Source organism: Ambystoma mexicanum, chromosome 8 (genome assembly GCF_040938575.1).
Source record: "Ambystoma mexicanum isolate Mex_15411 chromosome 8, UKY_AmexF1_1, whole genome shotgun sequence".
Lineage (NCBI taxonomy): Eukaryota > Metazoa > Chordata > Amphibia > Caudata > Ambystomatidae > Ambystoma > Ambystoma mexicanum.
The window spans coordinates 884538592-884562241 of NC_090929.1; the positions used below are offsets into that span (position 1 = coordinate 884538592).

Here is a 23650-nt window from a genome sequence, read left to right on the forward strand (position 1 = left end):
TCTGTTCCAGAATTTTCAAACATCGGGAATTGACAACCCCTTTATGGGCAAGTCAGTCCTATTCTTGATGCCATGATGACATGATTCAAGGAATCACTATACGGAGAATCGGTCTTAAGCAGGCTCTTCTTGCAGTGACATTGGTCTCAATATGCATATCTCTATTATGACGAACATACCTCTCCTTATGTTACCTCTGCCATCAAAATGAATCACTTAAAATCAAAGTTATTAAATATCTATAACATGTGCTGTACAGTATGTGTTGTTCATGCCTCATGCCATTGCGAATAGGAACGTGACACTTTTAGGCACATGCCATTGCCTCCATGTATGTAATGCTCAGTGTTTTGTTTCACGATCTGTATTCTTATGAAGAATGTGTGACTGAAGCAACAATTTGTCTGAACTCTAATTTTTATTGTTACATGTAAATGGTTTGAAAAGAATAAACTGTAGTGACATAAAAAATAAATAATTAGACAGACAATACCTGAATGGTATGTCAATCGGCTGGCTTCTGAAAATTGACATTTATAATTGCTTTAAACCTTCTAACAGGAGTCAGCTTTTCCAGAGACAGAGGAGTACTTTAATGAGAGGATTTGATGGCTGCGTGTGGCAAAGGGTGCAAATCAAACAAGTGTGCAGGCACCTCTGGCACCTGTTTCAATCCTAAGGTGATCTTGTGTGGAAACCAGTGCTTTAAGTGGGGTAAGAAATTGAGGGGGGGCCCTCTTTTGGGGCATCCGCTGTGGGCGTGGCCTAAAAGTGCACAAAACATAGTAGGGTGCGCAAACAAATATATAGATGTAGTAGAGCATTTATATATTTGTATGCGTACTAGTATGGTTTGTGTATTTTTCAAGCCTTCTTTTATAAACATTGCAATGTTACATATTTCTATGTTTATAAAAGGTGGCTTGAAAGTGTACAAGCCATAGTAAGTTGCGCACACTTGTGTGCTTACCTTACTACGGTTTGTGTACTTTTCAAGCCACCTTTTATAAACATAGACATTTGTAACATATTTCTATGTTCATAAAAGATGGCTTGAAACGTACAAGCCATCTTTTATAAAGCGTTGAGGACGGACAAAACCCAAGGTGGTTTTGTCCGTCGACAAAGCTTTATAAAAGATGCCTTGAATTGGGTACGTTTCAAGCCGTCTGTTATAAACGTAGACATATTTCTACGTTTATAAAAGATGGCTTGAAACGTACACATTTCAAGGCATCTTTTATAAAGATTTGCCAAAGGAGACGGGCACCTCGGGCTCAGTGATCGCTGCTCTGAGCAGAGATCACAGAGCCCAAGGTGTCTTTCACCCTCTGGGAACCCGCGGGCTCCGTGATTTAATCTACATATTAAATCATGGAGCCTGCAGGTTCAAAGAGGGTCAGTGACCTGGCGATGGCCAACAAAGGAACTGTAACTTCCCTGATGACCCCTCAGATGGGGGGTCATCAGGGAAGTTACAGTGACTGACAGAAGTGCCAGCCAGCCTCAGCGACGCTGTGGCTGGCTGGCACTTCTGTCCTACACTGGCGGGCGCATCTCCCGTCGCGGCTGCGGCCGTGGCGGGATAATGCGTCCTGCCATGGCGTGGTGGGACCGGGGGCCCCGGCAGGGCCCCGGCTCAGCCCCACTTTTTGGAGACTGGCGGGGCCCGGCCCCGGCAGGCCCCGGCCCACTTAAAGCACTGGTGGAAACACAGATGCCTCATTCCAAGTCTGGCGGTCCGGAAATAATGGTACTGGTATTAAAGTACTGGCACCCTTTCAGGACTGTTGAGCTAGGAGATTGCCTGCAGGGGCCCAGGAGTACTGGCCCCTGCACGCATGATTTTCACGGAAGCACCGGCACCGTTTGCAACAGTGCCGGTGCTTCCATGACCCCATTCCCGATGAGTCCTATGAGACTTACAGTTTCCACAGCTTGATATCCCGGCCTGTCACCAACCTGTAATATCCGGGTGGCACCGGGATATGTAGGGTATTTTGTGGAGATTTGGGGCCTGACGGTATTTTATTACCGCCGAGAAATAACTTAGCAATAATCACTCTTTGTATTCAGATTTGGCCATGTGCAACAATAATACAATGGACATGCATTATTTCAGCACCCAGACCTGCATATTTGGTATACGTGGTTGGTGGTATTTTGGTGAGCATAATTCCCTTGTTTTATTTGTGGCCCCAATGTCCAGAATCCCTTATCTTCGCTTAGATTTTTCGTGTGATCACTAGAGAGACCTCAGACCTGCATTCTAGAGATACCACAATTTCCAGTGATAGTGTTGGTGCGCCACCATGGGCAAACTCACTGACTTATTTACGACAGAGAGCTATATGTGGTAGTCTTGTGGTAATTTCCACTACCTTATATACGGTAGGGAGCTATGTTCAGAGAGTCTCTCTTCCCGTTGGCTCATGTACCTCCAACAAGTTATACTACAGTCACTCACAATTATTCATACTGATTCTGACATACACACATCTGTCTTAAAATGACCATTGCACTGTTTAAAAATCTCCCCACATCATTGGCATTGTAATGGTAAATAGAAAATAAACCACCCGTCTGTTTTCAAATATTTTCTGTATTATAAAATTTGCATTTAGACATGATCTCATTCTTTACAGCAATAAAATGGAACAATCAAAGCATTTTCAATGACACACTGCAATTATAGTGGCGGAGAACAGAACTTAAATTGCAACATTAGCACTTGATTAAGACACGCACGGGACTTTCATTTTTCTACACTGACTGCATACTTTCGTGCACACACACAGCTCCCCCAGTTAGGTAATTACCTTATCTGTTCAGAGGCTTCTCTCTGTGAATGTGGCTCTCTTGGCTTAACTCCAACAAAAAGGAACGCTTGCCTTCTCAAGCCGGGGTCATTGCCTGGAATTCTCAGCTTTTTCAGATAGGACTGCCTCTGCCAGTGGAAAGGTAATTCTTTCAGCTTTCCCCAGTCTCGACTGCAGCAGGACACCCCCACAGCCAGGTCTTCTCCCCAGTAGTGCAGAAAGATGTCTGCCTGTCTTTTTCCCTGATACTGCCCACTAAAACTTTCCTCTCAGCCCTCTTTATGACGTGTTCCAATGAAATCCATCATCTCTCATCCTCCTACCCTTCAACAATAGCTTCGCTTATACATTTGCAATTGTTGCAAATCTGATTTCCTTCCTCCTGCAGTTACTGTGCACAACAACACGGATAATCAGGCAGAGAAGAGAAGAAAAAAAAATCTGCACACTCATTTAACTGGTTTTCAGATTATGCCTAATTCTGCAGTAGAGAACACATTTTATTAGTGGGTTATATTAAAATAAGGTTTTATTAGTCAGGTTAATTGTTAATAGATTAGCTGTTAATTTTCAAATGTGTCTCTAGCAATATAGGCATTTCAGGTGAAAATATAGTGTGCATTTTTAAATGAACACGTGTGCTTTTAACTGTAAAAATAGCTTTGCATCTTATATGTTAAAATCGTTTTTTGACTGAATAGCCTGTCTTTCCTTGTTAATCTGCTAACCCATATAGCAATACACCGCACCCTTGTGGTGGTGGTGCTGCAAAGTGGTGGTGCTGCAAAAAAAAATTGTGCTACTTGTGCAGTATTGCTGTACTGTGTACTGTAACACGCCAAATATCCTTACATATACCCTCCTTTTGTTTTTAGAACTTGGCTATAATCCAAGCCAATTCCTAAAAACAACTTGTTCTATTTTTTTTTACAATATAGCAATCCAACAAAATGAATATTCATGTGCATCAATGAAAATTTTCAATCAACATTTCATCTGAGTCCATCAGTTCATAAAATGTTCCACATTTGCCTTCTCGGTGGAAGTGGCATTACTTTAAGTTTAAATTTTCCAAGTCAATTAAAAACAATGAAATAAAACAACTAACTAAAACAAATAAGTAATATAACAAGTTAAAATAAATAATTAAAATAATAAATACGTGGAACTTCATATGCCGGAACTTTTGCTTTGTCTCTTTTGGTATGTCCCGACCAGCGATGTTATTCGGTTCATTCGAGTACTCTTTCATCTTGGCAATCTTGAATCCACAGTATTCATCTCTTTTGGCATTCCGGTTATTTTGTCTTCACCTCCACCTGGAGGCAGGCATCTTTTGGTCTTCATCCAAGGGACTCCAGGACTCCATCGTCTCCCGTGGCCTCTGATCCCGGAACCTCCGACCAAATAATGTTAATTGTCTAAATCAAAATAGAAAATAAACAGATTAAGTACATAGCACAATACTAACTTCATCCTTTTGCCAAAAATAAAACATGCTTGGTAAAAATACTTCGTTTTTTTTTTTCTTTTTTCTGAAATTAAACACAAGTTAAAAGAAAACAAACACATATAAAACAGCATTCAATATTTAATACACTTTCTCTCTGCACACCAACCACGAGCTTCCGTTATATGTGCATTTATTTATTTATTTATTTATTTATTTATATTATATATTTTCACATATATTACAGTGTTTATGTGCCATCATTACAATCAACTTTTTTTTAACTTCTTTGTCACTGCCTCCTGATCACACCCATTTATTTTCTCAAGGGACTCTATCCGTTTCCACATGCTCAAGCTGCCTGATCTCATGTCTGGGATGGCATGGTTTGATTTGATTTACATGGACAAACTGCTCTATTGCTGTTTCACCTTCATTTTTCAAAATTTTATACACTACAGGAGATACTTTATCTATAATTCGAAATGGCCCCTGCCAGGCTGCCAGAAATTTAGAATTTTTCTGTTTACTTTTTCCAAAATGAAACTTGTACACCTGATCCCCTACATTGTATTCCTTTACTGATGTCTTTTTGTCATAATATGACTTAGCACTGTCAGCAGCTCTTTCCAGATTTCTCTGCACAAAAGCAAATGCATGTTGCAAATGCCTCCTCAGTTCATCAATATATTCATGAACTGTGGATGCACTCACTAGAGTTTGCTCATGTGTTCTGTATAGTAGGTGTTGTGGTAACACCATTTTCCTACCTGTTAAGACCTCATGGGGGCTAACACCTGTTGCTTTGGCAGGAGTCGACCTGATTGCCATCAAAACCAATGGTAAACGCAAATCCCAGCTGGAACCTGCTTCTGCCACAAATTTCTTTAAAATGTCCACAACAGACCTATTGCTTCTTTCAACTGTACCTGAAGACGCCGCCCGATATGCGATATGTAGTTTCCTTTTCACACCTAGTATTTGCCATACCTTACTCATTAGAGTACTTGTGAAATGACTTCCTCTGTCTGACTCAATTCTTTGTGGCAACCCAAACCTTGAGAACACATGGTTCACCAGCAATGTGGCTGCTGTTTGCGCACTACAATCTGGTGCAGGAATGCACTCAATCCACTTTGACATCAAACATACCACACTCAAAATATAACGGTGTCCCCTGCTCGACCTTTTTAAAGGACCTACATAGTCTATTTGCAAATCTGACCATGGGAGAGTTAGGCCTCTTTTCATCAATGGTGCTCTATGCATTGGTGAAGCAGGTTTAAATTGGGCGCATACTAGACATCCTCTAGTATATAATTCCACATCTTGGGACATATGTGGCCAGTAAGCATAATCTTTTAGTATTTCTAATGTCTTTTGTGAGCCTCTATGACCTGCAGTTATGGCATCGTGTGCATGGTGTAGCATTAGTCCTCTGAATGAAAGGGGTACTACCCACTGTATTTGCCCTGTTATGGACTCTCTAATCATGAGTCCATCCTGTAATCTAATTCGTGTTTTGTTCTTTAATAACACCCTCAACTCTTCTTTTCCCATACAATCATTTTCTGTTAACGGATTTTGTTCAGGATCTATCAAATGATTATAATAGATTCCTAAAATTTGATCATTCTTTTGTGCCTCAATCAAATCTTGGTCTGGCGTGTCATGACTCCACTGCACCACCGGTTGATCTACCTCCTTTGGTGCTTTAGAACGTGTGACTGCATCAATTTGTATTTCACCCATTAAATAATCAATAGGTAGCAATTCTCCCATCACAGCCCCAATCTTAGCCAGATGGTCTGCCTTATCATTTCCCTCCTTATCCTCTCCTGGTGTTTTTAAATGCCCACGAATTTTTCTCCAGTATATTGTTAAATTATTTTCTGACACCAATTTGTCTATGGCTTGTATCATTTTTCCATGTTTAAGTGGCTTTTTGTTGTATGTAACCATGCCTCTTGCTTTCCAACCAGGCAAATATTCCACAAAGCTATTCCGTGCATAGTCAGAATCAGTCACCAGGACAATTTCACTGAACTTTTTATCAACTGCAGTAGCAATTGCTTTATAGATGGCTGCCAATTCCGCCACCTGACTGCTCCTATCTCCAATCCTCATCCCTATACTAGGAACGCCTTCACATTTCAACCAGACATTTCCTATTCCTGCCACTAATTGTTTATTACTGTCATTTTCAATGTGAAAAGCACAACCATCCACATATACAGTTGGCAAATCCTTGCATGTTTTTTCATCAAAAGCTTTGTGTGGTGATTGTTCAAATTCCTGTAAACTAGCTTCCACATCCATTTCATTTGTTATTTGTTCAGCTGCACAGTCATGTAAGTCAGCTAACCCTTGAGCAATTGGGCTCTTTTTATTTTGTCCATATCTTACTTCTACGGGAAAACCTTGTAATGCCAGTGTCCATGAAGTGATTCTGGATTGCGCTACATTGCCTGATCTAATTCTTTTACTCTCTAAAAATTGCAAAGGTTGATGATTTGTTTCAATAATCACCTTTTCTCCCTGAACAATGGGGCGGAAATGTTGTAGCGCCCACACAGTGGTTAATAGGGCCTTTTCGCATTCATTAAATTTCATTTCAACTTGGGAAAATGCCTTACTTGCATATGCAATGGTTTTGTGATTCAAATCGTGTTTTTGTGATAACACTGCTGACATACAATGTTCAGAAAAGCCTATTTCTATAAAGAAATCCCTGTCCTTTATGGGGTATGCTAAACATGGTGCCTTTACAAGACATTCCTTCAATCTAGCCACTGCATCAGACTGCTCTCTTTCCCATCTCCAGGGAGTATTTAGTTTAAGCAGTTTAGTCAATGGTTGAGTGATTTCTGCATAATTCTCAATGAACTTTCTGTTATAGCCTGTCATCCCTAATAAACTTTTTACTCCTTTCACATTTTTAGGATCTTTTAATCTTTGTATGGCCTCTATTTTCTTCCTTTGTGGATTTAGCCCATGTTCAGTCACTTCATGCCCTAGAAAGTTCACTTTTTTCTTGCACCATTGTGCTTTTTGCAAAGATACTTTGGCGCCTGCTTTCTGCAATTGGCCAAGCACATGTCTTATTTCATCAAAATGGCTTTTAAGGTTTTCATTTTTTATCAAGACATCATCCACATAAACTATTGTCCCTCTTTCCGCTGCATCCGGCATGGCCTTTCTCAAAAATATGCCAAATTCACTCCCACTATTGATGTACCCGAACGGAGCTCTAAGCCAGGCATATTGAGTCCTGTCAAATGTAAAGGAAAATAGGTGTTGTATCTCCTCTGCCAATGGCACACACCAATATCCAGATGTGAGATCTAACGTGGTAAATACATTTGAACCATGTATCTGAGTTAGGCCCTGATCAATGAATGGTAGTGGCCATCTAGATACTGGTACTCTTTTATTTAACTCTCTTAAGTCTGCACACAGCCGCCATTGACCATTTGGCTTTAACACACCTAAAATAGGCGTATTGGATGTGCTATGAATGGGCCTAATTATTCCCCGTGATTCCAAATTTTTAATAATCTCTGCCAATGATTCTAAACATGCCAGCGGTAGTCTATACTGGCGTACAAACACTGGATTTCTGCTACAACCTTCTGGTAGTGTGGCCACATGTAAATCAGTTAAACCACAATCATAAGCATCTTTTGCAAATACATCCTTAAACTCCATAAATATTTCCCTCAGATTGCGTCGATCCTCATCGCTGTTACATGCATCCGCTAAGGAGATCTGCTCTTCTACCATTCTGGAAAATTCTGGAAACTCTTCTGGTAAAGGAATCTCAGCGCTTTCCTCTAACTGTGTGGCTGTGTCTTTTTGTAGGGCTGCCACTTTCAAATATTTTGGCATATCAGCTTCCACTTCAATGGGCTGATTTCCTGTTTCATTTTCATTTAAATTAAATATTATGCAATCCTCTTGATGGCAGCACACTGTCTCATTTGAATCATAAGGATACACAGAATGAATTTTAAATATTCCTTTGGGCTGAGAGTCCAGGTGTTCTGGCAACTCGCCCTTGGCATCTACATATTTTTCAGGAATATTCCCAATCACCATGTTATTTAAATCTGCCGTATAATGTGATTTTTGTATGGCCATTCCTAATGGGGAGTTTTCCTCTAAATGAACGTCCTGACAACCTTTATTATTTACCATGATTTTTACAGATCCCTCACCAATGTCTACCAATGGAATGTATTCATAATCCAGGCCTTGCTGTTTTATGGATTCATTCAGGCATACAAATGCATCAGAGCCTTTCATCTGCTGTCCATTTTTGCATTGCAGTGTTATTGCAAACTGTTTTGTAAATGCAGGAACAATAGTATTTTTCCTCATTTGTAATTCGACTGCATAAGGAACTAGTTGTGCACAATGATAAGCCCTTCTTTTGTCTTCAAATTCAGGCGCCGGCCCACCTAGGCGTGACCATATTTTTTGATTAAGGAAATCTAACACCATACACATTCTGTGCATGATGTCATTGCCCATGTAAAATTCATTTTGTGCTCCATTCACTATCCATACATTATGGTAAATTGTTTTCTGCCCAATGCTAATTTTAAGCATGCATCTGCCTGTAATTCGGTTTTCAAAGTCTGGACTGTCCAACCCAGAAACATATTGGTTTTTAATCCTAAATTTCGGGATTTCTTCCCTCTCCATAATTTTTTGCAACAATTTCTCATTAATGAAACTCCTTTCATGTTCAAGCGCTAAAGTGGCTTTTATTGTTTTAAGATAATCATTTATACCAGCGTGAACCCATGGTTGCTCATCTTCCATGTGTATCTCTGCCAGAGTGGTAATGTGTTTTTCTGAATCTGTTTTATGAACAATATTCTGTTTGCATGTATTCTCTTTTAAGTAAAAACGTAATGTGTGTTCATCTATAGCAGTCTGCCAATCTTTCCTTGGGTCCAAGTATATTTGTACAGGTAGTTTTTCATTGTCGCTCTGATCTTTGTCTTGACACATTAATATAACAGTGACACTAGGTATGCAGCTATTCTGGAGATATACCTCCACAGCATCATTTGTTTTGGCAACGGTGTGACATTCTTTTATATTGCTGTTTTGTGATTTTAGTTTCTTAGGCCTCAATGGTTTTTTGGTTAAGGACCACAGCACTCCATTCACCCCATCTATGAGAGGAGACAATCTTTTCAGGCAATCTGTCCCCATCAGAAATGGAATTTCACAAATAGATGTGATCAATACCTCTTGTTTCATTCTGTGCTTTCCTATTTTTATGTCAACCTCAGTTACACCTATGATGGGCACCTCCTCCCCATTAAAGTTATGCACTGGGCCTTGATTTGCCTTCACTGTGATCTGACTCTGTGGAGGCCTCCCTTCATTGATACTCTTTACCAGCTCCTTGGACATAATTGTGGCCTGTGCGCCAGTGTCAATCATAGCAAAGGTGTGGCATTTTTCTTCTACAGTGATGGGTGCATAATATCTGTCCTCAACTTCCTCTAATACACATAAGAAATGTGAATTCTTACTGATTTCAGGGCTCACCTTTCTCAGGTCTTTTTCACTTTTGGCTAAGCACATTGGTAAATGAAAAGACATTTTTCCCTCCTTTTTACCCATTTCTGTGCGAGGTATTTTATTCATTTCTCCATGTTCAGAGGTTTTTTGGAGTGTGGCCACCGTTCGCCCATCCATCTGGGTAACATCAGAGACCACATTACAACCTTCCAATTGAACATGTGTCACAACATCATTCAGCAATTTGTCATTTTTTAATTCTGTGCATTTGTGATCATTTAGTGTAATACCAGCCCTTTCAGCCTCTTCAAAAATATGTGGCTCAAAGAATTTTTCAGGTGATTGACTTGTACCCTCCTTGTGAGTATTTCCTTTTTCTGTCTGTGTTTGGTCATTGTTTTGCTTGCCCAGGGAAGGAGCTATGGCATCCCCACTTACTCCCTGTTCACTGGTATTCCCCATGCATGAGTCATTTTTCTTAAATCTGTCCCTTTGTTCTTTTGGAATTCCTAATGTTTCTTTTTCATTTGTGCAAATCTTTACTGTTTTATTTAGCTCTAAGTTAAACCGTACCTCTTTTTTAGAAGTATTTACACTTTCCATCACAATTTCATTTACTGGTACTTTCATTTTTAATCCATTAGTCATCTCAGAGTCGTTATGCAAAGTTATATCAGAGCAATCTGTCATTTTGGCACTGCAGTTATCATGAGTACTTAGTCACTTTTCGGAAGCCCCCCGGTCATTGCTATGGCCATCAGCCCCCTCTTTGGAAGGTTGTTTTTGCGCTGTATAGAGCTTTCCTATTTGCTCAGCTAACATTTTCACTTGGGCCTCAAGGCATTGGAACCTTTCCACCTCTCTAGGATCCTCTTTCTGTGGCCTAGGTCGATATTGGTTGTTTTCCCCCTGATTGGATCTATTCTGATACCTCTCAGGTGATTGATACCGGTTGGGATGGTTTCTGAACTCTTGATTCATTTGTGGAGGGGAGCGGGTTGCACCCATCCTTTGATTATAGTCCCCTGGTGGGGAATCATTGTACTGGCGTGGACTGTAGTTCACGTTTTGCTTCATGTCCTGTCTCTCAGATTGTGGGTACTGGCCCCTATATTGATTTCCATTATCAGTAAATCGATCCACATATCGGGGCCTATCCTGATTACCATATATCATGGTGCTGGGATCAAATCTGCTCTGTGTCCCCAATGACTGGTAGGGACCATCATTTCTTTGATCTTGATTTTGTCTCTGATTATTGTTCATACCTGCCATATCAGACCGGTATCTTACCCGGGGTCTATCTCCTAAATATCTAGGGCTGATGTAGCTCTCTCTATTACTAGGATCATGTGATTGGAACATTGGTACAGGAAATGGCGATCTTTGTTGATTACCCCTTTGTTCAGGTGTCACATTATTTTTACCTTGGCTTTGAGCAGACTCAAGGGACATTTTGGCTGACCTGATTTCCATTACTGTGGCTGAGGGTTCTTTAGATTTAGGCCTGGTATCTTTCATTTTATCACTTTCTCTACCCTGACAATAGAGTACCTCATATAGCTTGGTGCTTTGATGTACAATCCATTCAAGGGACTTGTCACGGTCAAATTCACGGACCAATTGGGATATGATGTCTTTCTGTAGCCCATAGAAGTATGCGGTTTTAAACTCATTGGAATTTGAGTCAAAAGATACATCAAAGCGAGAGAATGCTCTTTTTAAGTCTTGTAAAAATTGGCGAGGTGATGTATTAGGTCCAGCAGTAATAGTGTACGCGACTTTCTTTGCCTCTTGCAATGACTGAAAAGGAGAAAAATGACGCCTAATTTCTTTTTCAAACTCCAGCCATGTCATATTCTGCTGTTCATTTAATCCCCTTATGATGCTGGCCGTCGGGGCATCTAAAGTTAAATGAAAATATTGTCTGTACTGTTCCTTAGGTATCTGGAGCGCTTTAAAAATGTCATGCACCGCTTCTAAGTGATCCTCAATGCAGCATTCACCTCCCTTTTTAAATGGTTTGATCAGGGCTTTAATGGATTTCATTATTTTTATGGGGCTACTTGTTGCAATGCATGGAATTGCACTATTTTGTGATTCAATCCTGTTTTCAGGTGTATGAGATTGGTGGCTGCCCCCAATGGGAGTATCAAATCCCCCAAGGGCGCTGCAACCAAGTTCAGTCACCGGTCCTGTCACTGGGGCACTAGCTCTTTGGGCAGAGCTAGAATTCACCTCCACTCCATTGAATGTGGTACCCTGCCGCCTCTCCTGGGACCTGGGAATGCACATTTGCTGTTCTAAGTCCTTACACTTTTTAAGGAGTCTGTTGGCTTCATCATGCAAATAATTATTTTCATCACTCATTTTATTAATTGCCTCCTGCATATCGCACATTTGCATTTGGCATTCATTGAACTCTTTATTTCTCTTGTCTCTTTCTTGGATCATTTTAATCATTTCTTGTTCTACACTCTGGAGATCACCTTCTTTTTCGCAATGTTCTTTTTGTAAAATCTGCATTTCTGAAACAACCTCATCTTTATCCTGCCTAATGTGATCCACTAAGGCTTTTAAGTGTGTCAATTCTTGCTCACTATCTTCAAATTGTTTCTTGCTTTTGGATAACTGAGTATCAAAGTCTCTGCATTTTAATTGCATGTCTTTTTGGCATACATCCAATTCTGCTCTCAACATTTCTTGATTTTTACTTGCCCCATCTAATTCAGTCTTTAACCTGTTAATTAGCTGAGTATCATTCTCTTGCATTCGCAGGGACTTGTTTAAAATAAACCATATTTTGCCGCATAGCCGTATTAAACAGTCTTTCTCTGCACTTTTATCGGCTGCATTCAATAATCTTGTAAGGCAGACCTGAATTATGCTGCCTTCTGCAAAAATATTGTCTAGTTTTTCTTTCTGCACCTCACCCTGAATGCGGTTACTCCATTCTAAGGTACTGTTCGAAGACCAATTCCCATGTGCAAATAACTTTGCCTCTAAATATTGCACAAGATCTGAGAATGTGGTTTCCCTTTGTGACATTCTGAAATTCGTTTTTAGTGGTACACTGCTATTATAAAATGGGTTCCCTTTAATGTGCAAATGGCAGTGTGAGACACGCTTGCCACGCCCAGTAGGTACTCTATGATCACTTTCCCGGCCTGCAACGCACCATAAATATGTAGGGTATTTTGTGGAGATTTGGGGCCTGACGGTATTTTATTACCGCCGAGAAATAACTTAGCAATAATCACTCTTTGTATTCAGATTTGGCCATGTGCAACAATAATACAATGGACATGCATTATTTCAGCACCCAGACCTGCATATTTGGTATACGTGGTTGGTGGTATTTTGGTGAGCATAATTCCCTTGTTTTATTTGTGGCCCCAATGTCCAGAATCCCTTATCTTCGCTTAGATTTTTCGTGTGATCACTAGAGAGACCTCAGACCTGCATTCTAGAGATACCACAATTTCCAGTGATAGTGTTGGTGCGCCACCATGGGCAAACTCACTGACTTATTTACGACAGAGAGCTATATGTGGTAGTCTTGTGGTAATTTCCACTACCTTATATACGGTAGGGAGCTATGTTCAGAGAGTCTCTCTTCCCGTTGGCTCATGTACCTCCAACAAGTTATACTACAGTCACTCACAATTATTCATACTGATTCTGACATACACACATCTGTCTTAAAATGACCATTGCACTGTTTATAAATCTCCCCACATCATTGGCATTGTAATGGTAAATAGAAAATAAACCACCCGTCTGTTTTCAAATATTTTCTGTATTATAAAATTTGCATTTAGACATGATCTCATTCTTTACAGCAATAAAATGGAACAATCAAAGCATTTTCAATGACACACTGCAATTATAGTGGCGGAGAACAGAACTTAAATTGCAACATTAGCACTTGATTAAGACACGCACGGGACTTTCATTTTTCTACACTGACTGCATACTTTCGTGCACACACACAGCTCCCCCAGTTAGGTAATTACCTTATCTGTTCAGAGGCTTCTCTCTGTGAATGTGGCTCTCTTGGCTTAACTCCAACAAAAAGGAACGCTTGCCTTCTCAAGCCGGGGTCATTGCCTGGAATTCTCAGCTTTTTCAGATAGGACTGCCTCTGCCAGTGGAAAGGTAATTCTTTCAGCTTTCCCCAGTCTCGACTGCAGCAGGACACCCCCACAGCCAGGTCTTCTCCCCAGTAGTGCAGAAAGATGTCTGCCTGTCTTTTTCCCTGATACTGCCCACTAAAACTTTCCTCTCAGCCCTCTTTATGACGTGTTCCAATGAAATCCATCATCTCTCATCCTCCTACCCTTCAACAATAGCTTCGCTTATACATTTGCAATTGTTGCAAATCTGATTTCCTTCCTCCTGCAGTTACTGTGCACAACAACACGGATAATCAGGCAGAGAAGAGAAGAAAAAAAAATCTGCACACTCATTTAACTGGTTTTCAGATTATGCCTAATTCTGCAGTAGAGAACACATTTTATTAGTGGGTTATATTAAAATAAGGTTTTATTAGTCAGGTTAATTGTTAATAGATTAGCTGTTAATTTTCAAATGTGTCTCTAGCAATATAGGCATTTCAGGTGAAAATATAGTGTGCATTTTTAAATGAACACGTGTGCTTTTAACTGTAAAAATAGCTTTGCATCTTATATGTTAAAATCGTTTTTTGACTGAATAGCCTGTCTTTCCTTGTTAATCTGCTAACCCATATAGCAATACACCGCACCCTTGTGGTGGTGGTGCTGCAAAGTGGTGGTGCTGCAAAAAAAAATTGTGCTACTTGTGCAGTATTGCTGTACTGTGTACTGTAACACGCCAAATATCCTTACAGATATCAGGTGGCGGTAATGATGTTACGAGGTCAGTGATAACCCCTCGTAATGAGGCCCACACTGTCTCCCTGATTTGTATAGGGTGAAATTCTGCCTGAAATGGCTCCAAGATGGTTTGATTTTCCATAATTTGGTGTCCTTTTGTGAATGTAATATTTTCCCGATATGTTCAGGGTCAATTAAATATATGCTGAACTTTTTCAATAAAAGTGTACATAGCTACGATGCAGGTGAATACATCCCTCAATGTAGGAACAATGGTATGTTCAAGACCTTTTACAGGTTTTGGTTGCCTGGGATACAAAAATGTTCATATACAATAATTGCATTTTTGTAAATCAAAGATGTCTTTGAGTAACAAATTTAGAAAGTATTGAAAGCAAGCATAACAACTATCCAGAAGAGCCTGTGAGGTCTAAGTGATTAACTGAATGGTACAATTTAGACAGTTTCCTTAATGGTATGTGCTGCTCTATCATGTATGCAATATACCAGGCCCACTGGCCCTCCTTAGTCTTGGGATTCAATTTTATTTCAGTCAAGTCCGCAGTGAAGTACTTTCTGAAACATCTTGTAGTTTTCAAGCCCCAGGTGGGGTAAATCCATATACTGATATATGTTGCCCACCTAAAGAATTCATTGAGGAGAAGAGGTTTATCTTGCTTAAAGTATGAATAACTGTGAAGAATAAACTTGAAATTAGCTGTTCAAGATTCTGACAAGTTACTTTCTTCCAAAGATGTGTATGCACTGGATACAGAGTAACCAAAACACAATTTATGATATATGGTGGAATTATAAAAATAAAAGTAACTAGTTTGAGGTTAAATCAAATAATTAACAGTGCCTACTTTTCTTTAGGAGGTCAATAAACTTTAAATGCAGCCATGAGCAAGGTTCACCGTGGTGGCTTGTCACCAACACACATGGCTGTAGTGCTGCATTGTGCGCCAATGTGGGAATAGTTTTCCACAGAACCAGGAACATCATTCGCCACTTGGCAGAAACCTCCAGAAATACGAAGCCAGGCAACAAATATTCATAGGCAAGTAGATTCATTGTTTTTTTTTGTTTTTTTTTCTACATAGAAATAAATAGTGAAGGGACCTGGCGACCTCCTGCTTTATAAAAATATGGTGAAGGCGGACAGACATTTTAACTCATTTCCTTTGGAGGTGCAGATATCACAACAGGAATTAATCTTGACCAACACTTCACCATTGCAACCTGTTACTGATTGCTTTTAGATGTAGCTAGCAAAAAGTGCAATTTTCGATTTGTTTGGTCCTGCTGGTGGTGGGAGTACCCAAGCAATGTTGTTTGATGTAACCTCTATTTGTTCTGCAGTAACGTCAGTGCTGACTAAGCATGCTGGATGATTCTCTGAATCACCAACATTACGGGTGTTTTGCTCCTGTCAATAGATTACCCAATGGTAAACAATAATACCCAAACCTCTAATGGGGCCTAACTCCACCTGCAGGGAAGTGGGCATGTTATATATCTTGTATATATATATATATATATATATATATATATATATATATATATATATATATATATATATATATATATATATATATATATATATATATATATATATATATGTGTGCTTTTTCATGGGAGATAAAGAACAACTGTACATTTAACTTTGGGTGCCAAGGGAGGAAATGGAGATTTGCGGGGACAGAGGGGACATTCCAGTGCATTTAGAGGGGGCAAGATGACTAATCATAACCCTCAAATTGATGTACACATATTTTCTTCGCAGGACACTTTTAGGAAAGTTATCCTAGCGTTGTCTATCCTAGGAGCACTCCAATGTTACCATTCTACTCCTTTCAGCATGACCTGGAATTGGAAGCTTATATGCAAATAACTTTGGGAACTACCACAAATGTGGCCGTTCTATGGGATCAATTGAGACTTTGGGTCCGATTCATGGCCATTTTTAGTACCTTTGCACTGGTGCAAAGTGACTTTGCACTGCCAACAAAACACCATGATTCACAGAGAGGTGCAAAGTGTATTTTTGCAGTGCAAAGTCACTTTGCACTGCAAAAGTACTCTTTGCACTGTGAATTAGACACATTTAGCACACTGCAAATTGTACTTTGCAGTGCAAAGTGACGTTGCATTGCAAAAATACACTTTGCACTGCTCTGCGAATCAGGGTATTTGTTGGCAGATCAAAGTCACTTTTCACCACGCCAAAAAATCCATGAACCAGGCCCTGTTGTTTAATTGTAGTGTAAGTATAGAGTAATGTCTCAGAATCCAAATGCCATTCAATGGCGCTAGTTGCGATATCCTCCGTTTAGCTGTAGTTAACCTCTTTTATCCTTCGTTGTCGTCTAAGGGTATTTAAGGTTGAATTACTTACATGTGTCTATTTACACATTGCTTCTACTAGATTGCGTTGCTGACATAGGGGTGAATTGCTATCAATAACGTTCTAGTAAAAAAAATATTCGATTAATTATATAATTGTTTCAGCTGTGTATATAAATACTGGATAGCACTTCCATGAAGCTATCTGTGACACTGCACACAACACAACAATGAATAACTATACAGGTGAGTTCAGGAAACACACGCACAGACATACCAATTTAGTAGGTAGGTTGAAGAGCGACAGTACGATTCGTTTACTCCTCTTGCTTACTGAGATATTGATTTATGAATAATGAATACAGAACATTTAAAAGAAGATCTAAAATACGACTTTTGTCATAGGATGTAAATTACATAATAACAGGCAAAACTGTAACAGTAGATCTCCAGTGAAATGGTCACTCGTGTGACAAGCCACTCAAAGATTCTCTGCATGACTGCACATTTATTTGTCTATTTGGAAGTGCAATGTTACACCTTATTTGAACATTTGACTTATAACATATTCTGGCAGTAGCTGTTCTTTTGGTGTTATACCTTGCCATAAGTTGCCAATACCAGGCATCTGATGGCATAATTAGGGCACTGGGGGCTGTTTGAAGATATTACAGTCACAACCTTTAGGATTTTCCAATGTGCTTCATGTTTGTGCATGGAACTTTAAATTGATTGTGAACTTAAAATATATTTTTGGACTGAAGAATATCTTATCGCTTGGAGTACTGTAAGATTCGACACAAATACCTATATCTCAGGACGGAAAAGTGCAGTAACTGGACGGAACACTTGAGATGCATCATATATCTAGATATTGTTGTAAGAAAATAGCCTGCATGTCCATTTCATTTTCAAACTAGCCCCCCCCTAAACAAATGGAAACTGGAAAAGCAAATATTTATTTTCAGAGCAATTTCTTATGTACTATATTTTATCTTTAAGAAAACAAGAACATGCAGGCATTACAGTAAATCTTGGGTTTCTTTCTATTGTCAAGTCAATAAAGGGTTCAGGTTTTGCAAGATAATGAAAGTTCAGCGCAAAGAATCAAAGCACATTTTTATCGTACCACATGATTTAGTCCTGTGTGGATATCAATATCAAGTCAACAATTTGCAGAGCATATCTCCTCCTCTCCTCCCATAATAGCAATGAGGTTTCAGGCCATTGTTTGTCTCTTTCATGTCCTGGTGATTAGTAAACATCTGTGAAAGCAAAATAAAAAATATTCCACTAACCTGCAGCATTTGCATATATCCTTCCTGCGGATCACACAAGAGTGATGAAATGCGATGGTTATTCCGCATGCATTTCAAGTTGTTGTCTTTCGTTGATGGAAAAATCTGTCGGATAACTGTCATCCTCCCAAGAGCGCTGTGCACCAGTTCCACTATTTCTGCATCACTGATTTCCTATGGGAGAAGAGAGTAAACTATCATGACCTGGTTTCCAAATCTGCATAATGTAATAGATTAATTGAGCTAACTTGGTAATGAAAAGGATTCCTGAGGAACCTTCATAGGAAAACAATAATAAATCATGAACATATACCAGACAACACTGACTGAAGCAACATCCCCTTAGTCCCTGTGCTGGGAGACACACAATTTTGAAGGATGCTTCCCAGACATATATTGGAGCTGGTGTTTAAACAAGGGATATAGGTATTCATATCTATCGCTAACGCCAGGTATGTGCTAAAGCATGATTGGGTAGATAGGCAGGGTCAGACCGGGCCATACATTTGTCTCGGGAACCAATAGGAAATTGGCCACAGTTGCAGCCAATGAGGACACTGTGAGATCTGCAGAAGCCACGCTTGAACGGCGGAATAATTTGAAAATATATTTGTGGGTCATCCTCTCTAAGAGCAGTACCATCTACTCAGTTTTGAATGATCTGCACCTCCACTAGTGCCTGCCTCACCCCTGCTTTGTTCCGATACCGTTGTGTACATGGTATCCAGGCAACGTGTCCAATTGCTGACTCGCTCACAGCGACGCTCTGAACAGACCACCATTTCCTGTTCATTTGAATCTGGGCACTCCCATTGGCTATCTACTCCGCTATCAGCCAAGTGTCTAGACCGATAGGCGAAGCAGGGGCCATACGTGCCGTCGGCCAGCCACTCTGTCTAACCATCTAAGTTTTCATCCTGCTCCGGAACTTGCACCTCCCTAATTGTGACCACCTCTGTGTTATTTGTTATTGTTTACCCCTTAACCACTGCCCTCTTACCACTCATCATCCTCACCCTGTCAGTATTAACCGCTCATCTGGTCCACATGTACTTCCCTTCTACGACCGTGTATTCAGGTAGGAGGATGTATGGTGATTTTCGCTATGCTCACTCATGCTTTTGTAAATCAGAATCGTTGCCATCCAAACCAACAACTGCGCTCGGACCAACATTGCCTTTATCAGACATCACTGTAGTGCTTTGTACTCACTCACCCCTTGTCGTCTCCCAGGCTTTGGTTGCCCTTCTGGTAGTTGAGACGCATATTCCCTACACCCTCCCCTGACTTCCATGATGCTGTAGCTTTGTCTGACCGAGGCATCTGGGTGTCTTGCCTCCCAGCCAACTGGTTGGGCACCATGCACGTTTTCCATTGTGGAACCTCTCTAACCCATAATTGCAACCATAGGTGATGAAGTTTCCGCCCTCTAGGGATGGCTTCCTCATTTCATATAGTAAGCTAAACACTTCTCAATGTATCCATGTAACTAAAAATATAACGAAACTAAAAATATTCCTGTAATGTAACTAAATACCTAAGAAAGTATTCCTGAAAAGTAACTCGGTGAGTATTCTTGAAATGTAACTAGGAACGTAACTCGGAAAGTATTCTTGAAATGTAACTCCGAAAGTATTCTTGAAATGTAACTAAGAGAGTATTCGGTAAATGTAATTAAGAAAGTATTCTTGTAACTGTGCCACGATGCCTGAGGGCTGCTGTGCGCTTTATACATTTAAAAAATAAATAAAATAAATAAAAAATGTCTATTTATTTCTTTTGTGACACTGTTTGAATAGCACCCAAGGGGGAGTTTTCCGATAAATGTTTTGCAAATTGTGCATTTTAAAGAATATTTGTTCAGCAACAATGGTCAAAATGGCTAGCTGCATAGTGAAGTAACTCATCAAACTGGACCACATTGGCCAAAAAAGTGGCCAACTTTTACCCAAAAAACTGGCCACACCAGCATTTTGCATTTTTGGTTTGGCCATGGGCCTATTGCACTATAGGCCATTCTGAGCCTGTAGATAGGTGGTAAATGCAGTCTTGCTGGTTTACAAGGACGAACTCTGAGGCATAACTTAAATAGTTCCTATTGGCAAGCTTATATTTCAGGTCACTTGACATTTTGATCAAATTGCAAGCAGAAAATGACTCATTTTTGTTGATCGGGTCTTAGGTTGGAACAGGCATTTCCAGATAATACTTGCAAACATGCTTTACACCTTTCCTAATATGGTTTATTCTTCTTTTTAAGAACACTGATTTGTTCTACAATGACGTTGTGAATATGTGACTATTTGCCTGGGCAGATTGAAAATTAATGGCCAAAAGCACAGTGCAAACAACTGCAAACCATGAGTCCAACAGAAAGCAAGCCATGTGGGAAGAAGAGAAAGTGGACAGACTCTCAGCGAGCTGGTCATCAATCTTTGACAAGAGAGATCAGCAACTCAACTAAGTAACACAAACCAAAACTCAGCTGTTCCCATTAAACAAAGTGACAAAAACAGAATTGCTAGAAGGAAGTCTAAGGAACTGAAAAACAGACCAGCATCCAACCTTTTGCATCTGACCCTTTTAAGATCAGACAAGCTGTTCCACCTGCTCGACACTTCACAAAGAACCAAGGATTTATTTTAAATATTCTTCCCACTCTATTAACCAAGCACTTTGAAACAGCTTTCGGTGGTGGGCGAGGTTTCCAAGTTGAAACACAAAAACTTGCCTCAACCAACAACCCGCCAATCCATTTTAAAAAGCTCAAGATCCATCCCATGTAATTTGCATTAGAAACGATGTCACTGAGGAGTGAATTCACTGGGATCTATACAAATAAGTACCTCTGTATACTTGTGGCAAGCATGCCAACTCAATAAGAAAGGCACATGTTTGAACCACAAAAGATCATGCAGTGTTTCAATCATGCTTCTGCACATGCATGTCTGAAATTAAATTCACTTGCAAGTGTTGCCCACTGTGAGACGCTTCCGGTGAACATATTAATTCTCATCCACTGCAATATTTCTGTGATATTGCTCCCTGTTAACCCATAATTAATTGTTTCTTCACTGTGACATTGCTCCCTAGAACACCATGTGCATTTGTCGATCCATTTTAATATTCAACACAAGTCCCTTATAAATGATTGCCCCACTATGATTTAATGTGTGTACTTATTTATTTATATTTGATGTATAAGGACTCAAATGGTGAACATAGTCACTGTATAGTGCCAAAATAGGGAGAGAGATAGGAAGAAGAGTTAACCACAGCCTTTTAACATTTAGATCATGTAATTGCATGAGAAAAGGAGGGGTGTGCCTAGGTGCAGGACAGTGCATGGATTAACACAAAACACAGGTCATGCAATGCTTCAGAAAGTAAGGCCTATACATTGTCCAAGGACATGAACTGGACAAAGCTGGGCAGCATAAATAAATACAAGTGGAAGGAAAAGGAGAATGCAGATGCCCTAACGTGGGACATGCAATGTAGTATCAAGCCAAGGCATACAGCACGCATCTAGGTAGCATAGACAAAGACAACCATTTCTAAGATGAAGCTCCCTCCAACGCCAGGATGAGAGGGCACAGTGGAGAGCAAGAGCATGGCCCAGGGTGGTAAGAGCATATCAGGACAAGGGGACTAATCAGTAGGAGTCCCATGGTGCCCCTTCATACAAGGCCTGCCTAATAAAGGTGAATGCAAGACAGTAGCAGCTGATAGGACAATCCCCAAAAGATACAAATTCCTTTTAAAGGAGAATATTAAGGTCCTTTCTGAAGTGGTGATGGTTCTCATCATTCCTTAGATGAGGATGAAGGAGGTTCCCCCAAGTAAGCCCCAGTAAATCCCAGAGTTCTGCCAAAAAAACATATTTTTTAAGTAGACTCTTGGGGAACTGGCATTGGATTATCTCAGTTTTTTGGAAGCGGTATAGTCAGACATTTCACAATTGCTGTATCAAGGGCCAACACCTTCAAGAGTATGATGGATAAAGTTAATGGATTTGAAGGTGATCTCATAAATTAACTGAGAGCCAATACAGGTATTTCAAAGCAGGTGATGATCTGGTCTCATTGTTTAAGACACATTAGTACTGAGGGAGGGAAAATCAGATTGTTTAAAATGACCTGATTGGCCCTCGCCAGGTCCTTACCTGCGCAACATGGCTCCGGCCATGGCTGTGTCCCTCGGGTTCCTTTTGCAACTTGCCACCATTGAAAGGAGAGAAGGTACTATGTGTAGTCCCTTCTCATCCTTTCCATGGTGACTATTATCTTTGTTTACTTTTTTCCCCCAATCTTTTTCATGGGCACAATGTCGTTTCCCGTTCCTTGGAGGCCATCTTTTTTTTTCGGTTCCGTAACTCCAGAGCGTGCTGCAGCTTAAAAAATATGCTATTAGTAACCTGGTCTCCTTTTCTGGAGTGCTGATAGCAATAAACCCCTCACTGGGGGTCATTACTGCTTCGCCTGGTGGCATTGCCTGAAACAGTAATCCACCCCCCAATTCAGGCCCTATTGCTTCAGTATAAATCTGCCTTTTGCAGATACCATACTTTTATCGTTCCCTTCAGTAGTCTTGCTATCTGGTACCCTTATTGATTGTTTAACTGTTGTGATATTGCTCAATGGTGTGCATAATAATTGCAATAATTGTTCCTACTCGCTTGTTGCATATTACCCTATAGTTGTTGTATTACCCTTTTATGACGCCTGGGTATGTCATATCAACTCCTTAATCCACTGTTATAATAAACTCTGATGCTCCCACTAATTGTTGCCCCATGTGATAGTGCTCCTTGGTGCCAATGTTAGTTGATGCCCACTGTTACATTATTCCTTGGTCTCCATAGTAAATATTAGTATCCGGAGAGGGACAACCAGATTGTCCCTCACTGGATCATTATCTGCCGATAAGGCTCCAGTCACAGTCTCCTTCCTTCTGTGACTTGTCGCCATCAAAAGGGGGAAAGAACTACGTTTAGTCCCTTCTCTCCTTTCCATGGTGGCCATTTTCTTTGTTTACTTTTTTTCTATCTTTTTAATGGGCGCTATGGAAATGGAGACAGGCTGTCATTTCCCGCTATATGGCGGCCATCTTTTATTTTGGCTTTGAACCACCAGGGTTTCTCCCAACTGAAAAAATAAATATGCTATTACTATCCCGGTCACACAGGCCGGAGTACAAATAGCAATAATCCCATCGCCGGGGGGGCATTGCTGCTTGAGGTAATGTCCTGGGGCTGTGCTAAGGCCCCCACTTCGCTTGGGCCTGTAACTATGGGCCCAGGGGCATTACCTGAATTGGTAATGCCCACCCCTGCTTGGA

At 40.3% G+C, this 23650-nt stretch overlaps 1 protein-coding gene across 6 annotated transcripts in view; it reads right to left on the reverse strand.

Annotated features, from left to right (window-relative positions):
• The window catches only part of GRID1 (glutamate ionotropic receptor delta type subunit 1), a 3001620-nt gene that overhangs the window by 1021691 nt on the left and 1956279 nt on the right, over positions 1–23650 (reverse strand). For all 6 annotated transcript variants that reach the window (XR_011268624.1, XR_011268625.1, XM_069610763.1 and 3 more), the window contains exon 6: positions 18311–18484. Coding sequence is in view for 4 of the 6 variants with exons in the window: in XM_069610763.1 (XP_069466864.1) it covers positions 18311–18484 (174 nt within the window). In the remaining 2 variants the exon portion in view is untranslated. The remainder of the gene's footprint in view (positions 1–18310; positions 18485–23650) is intronic.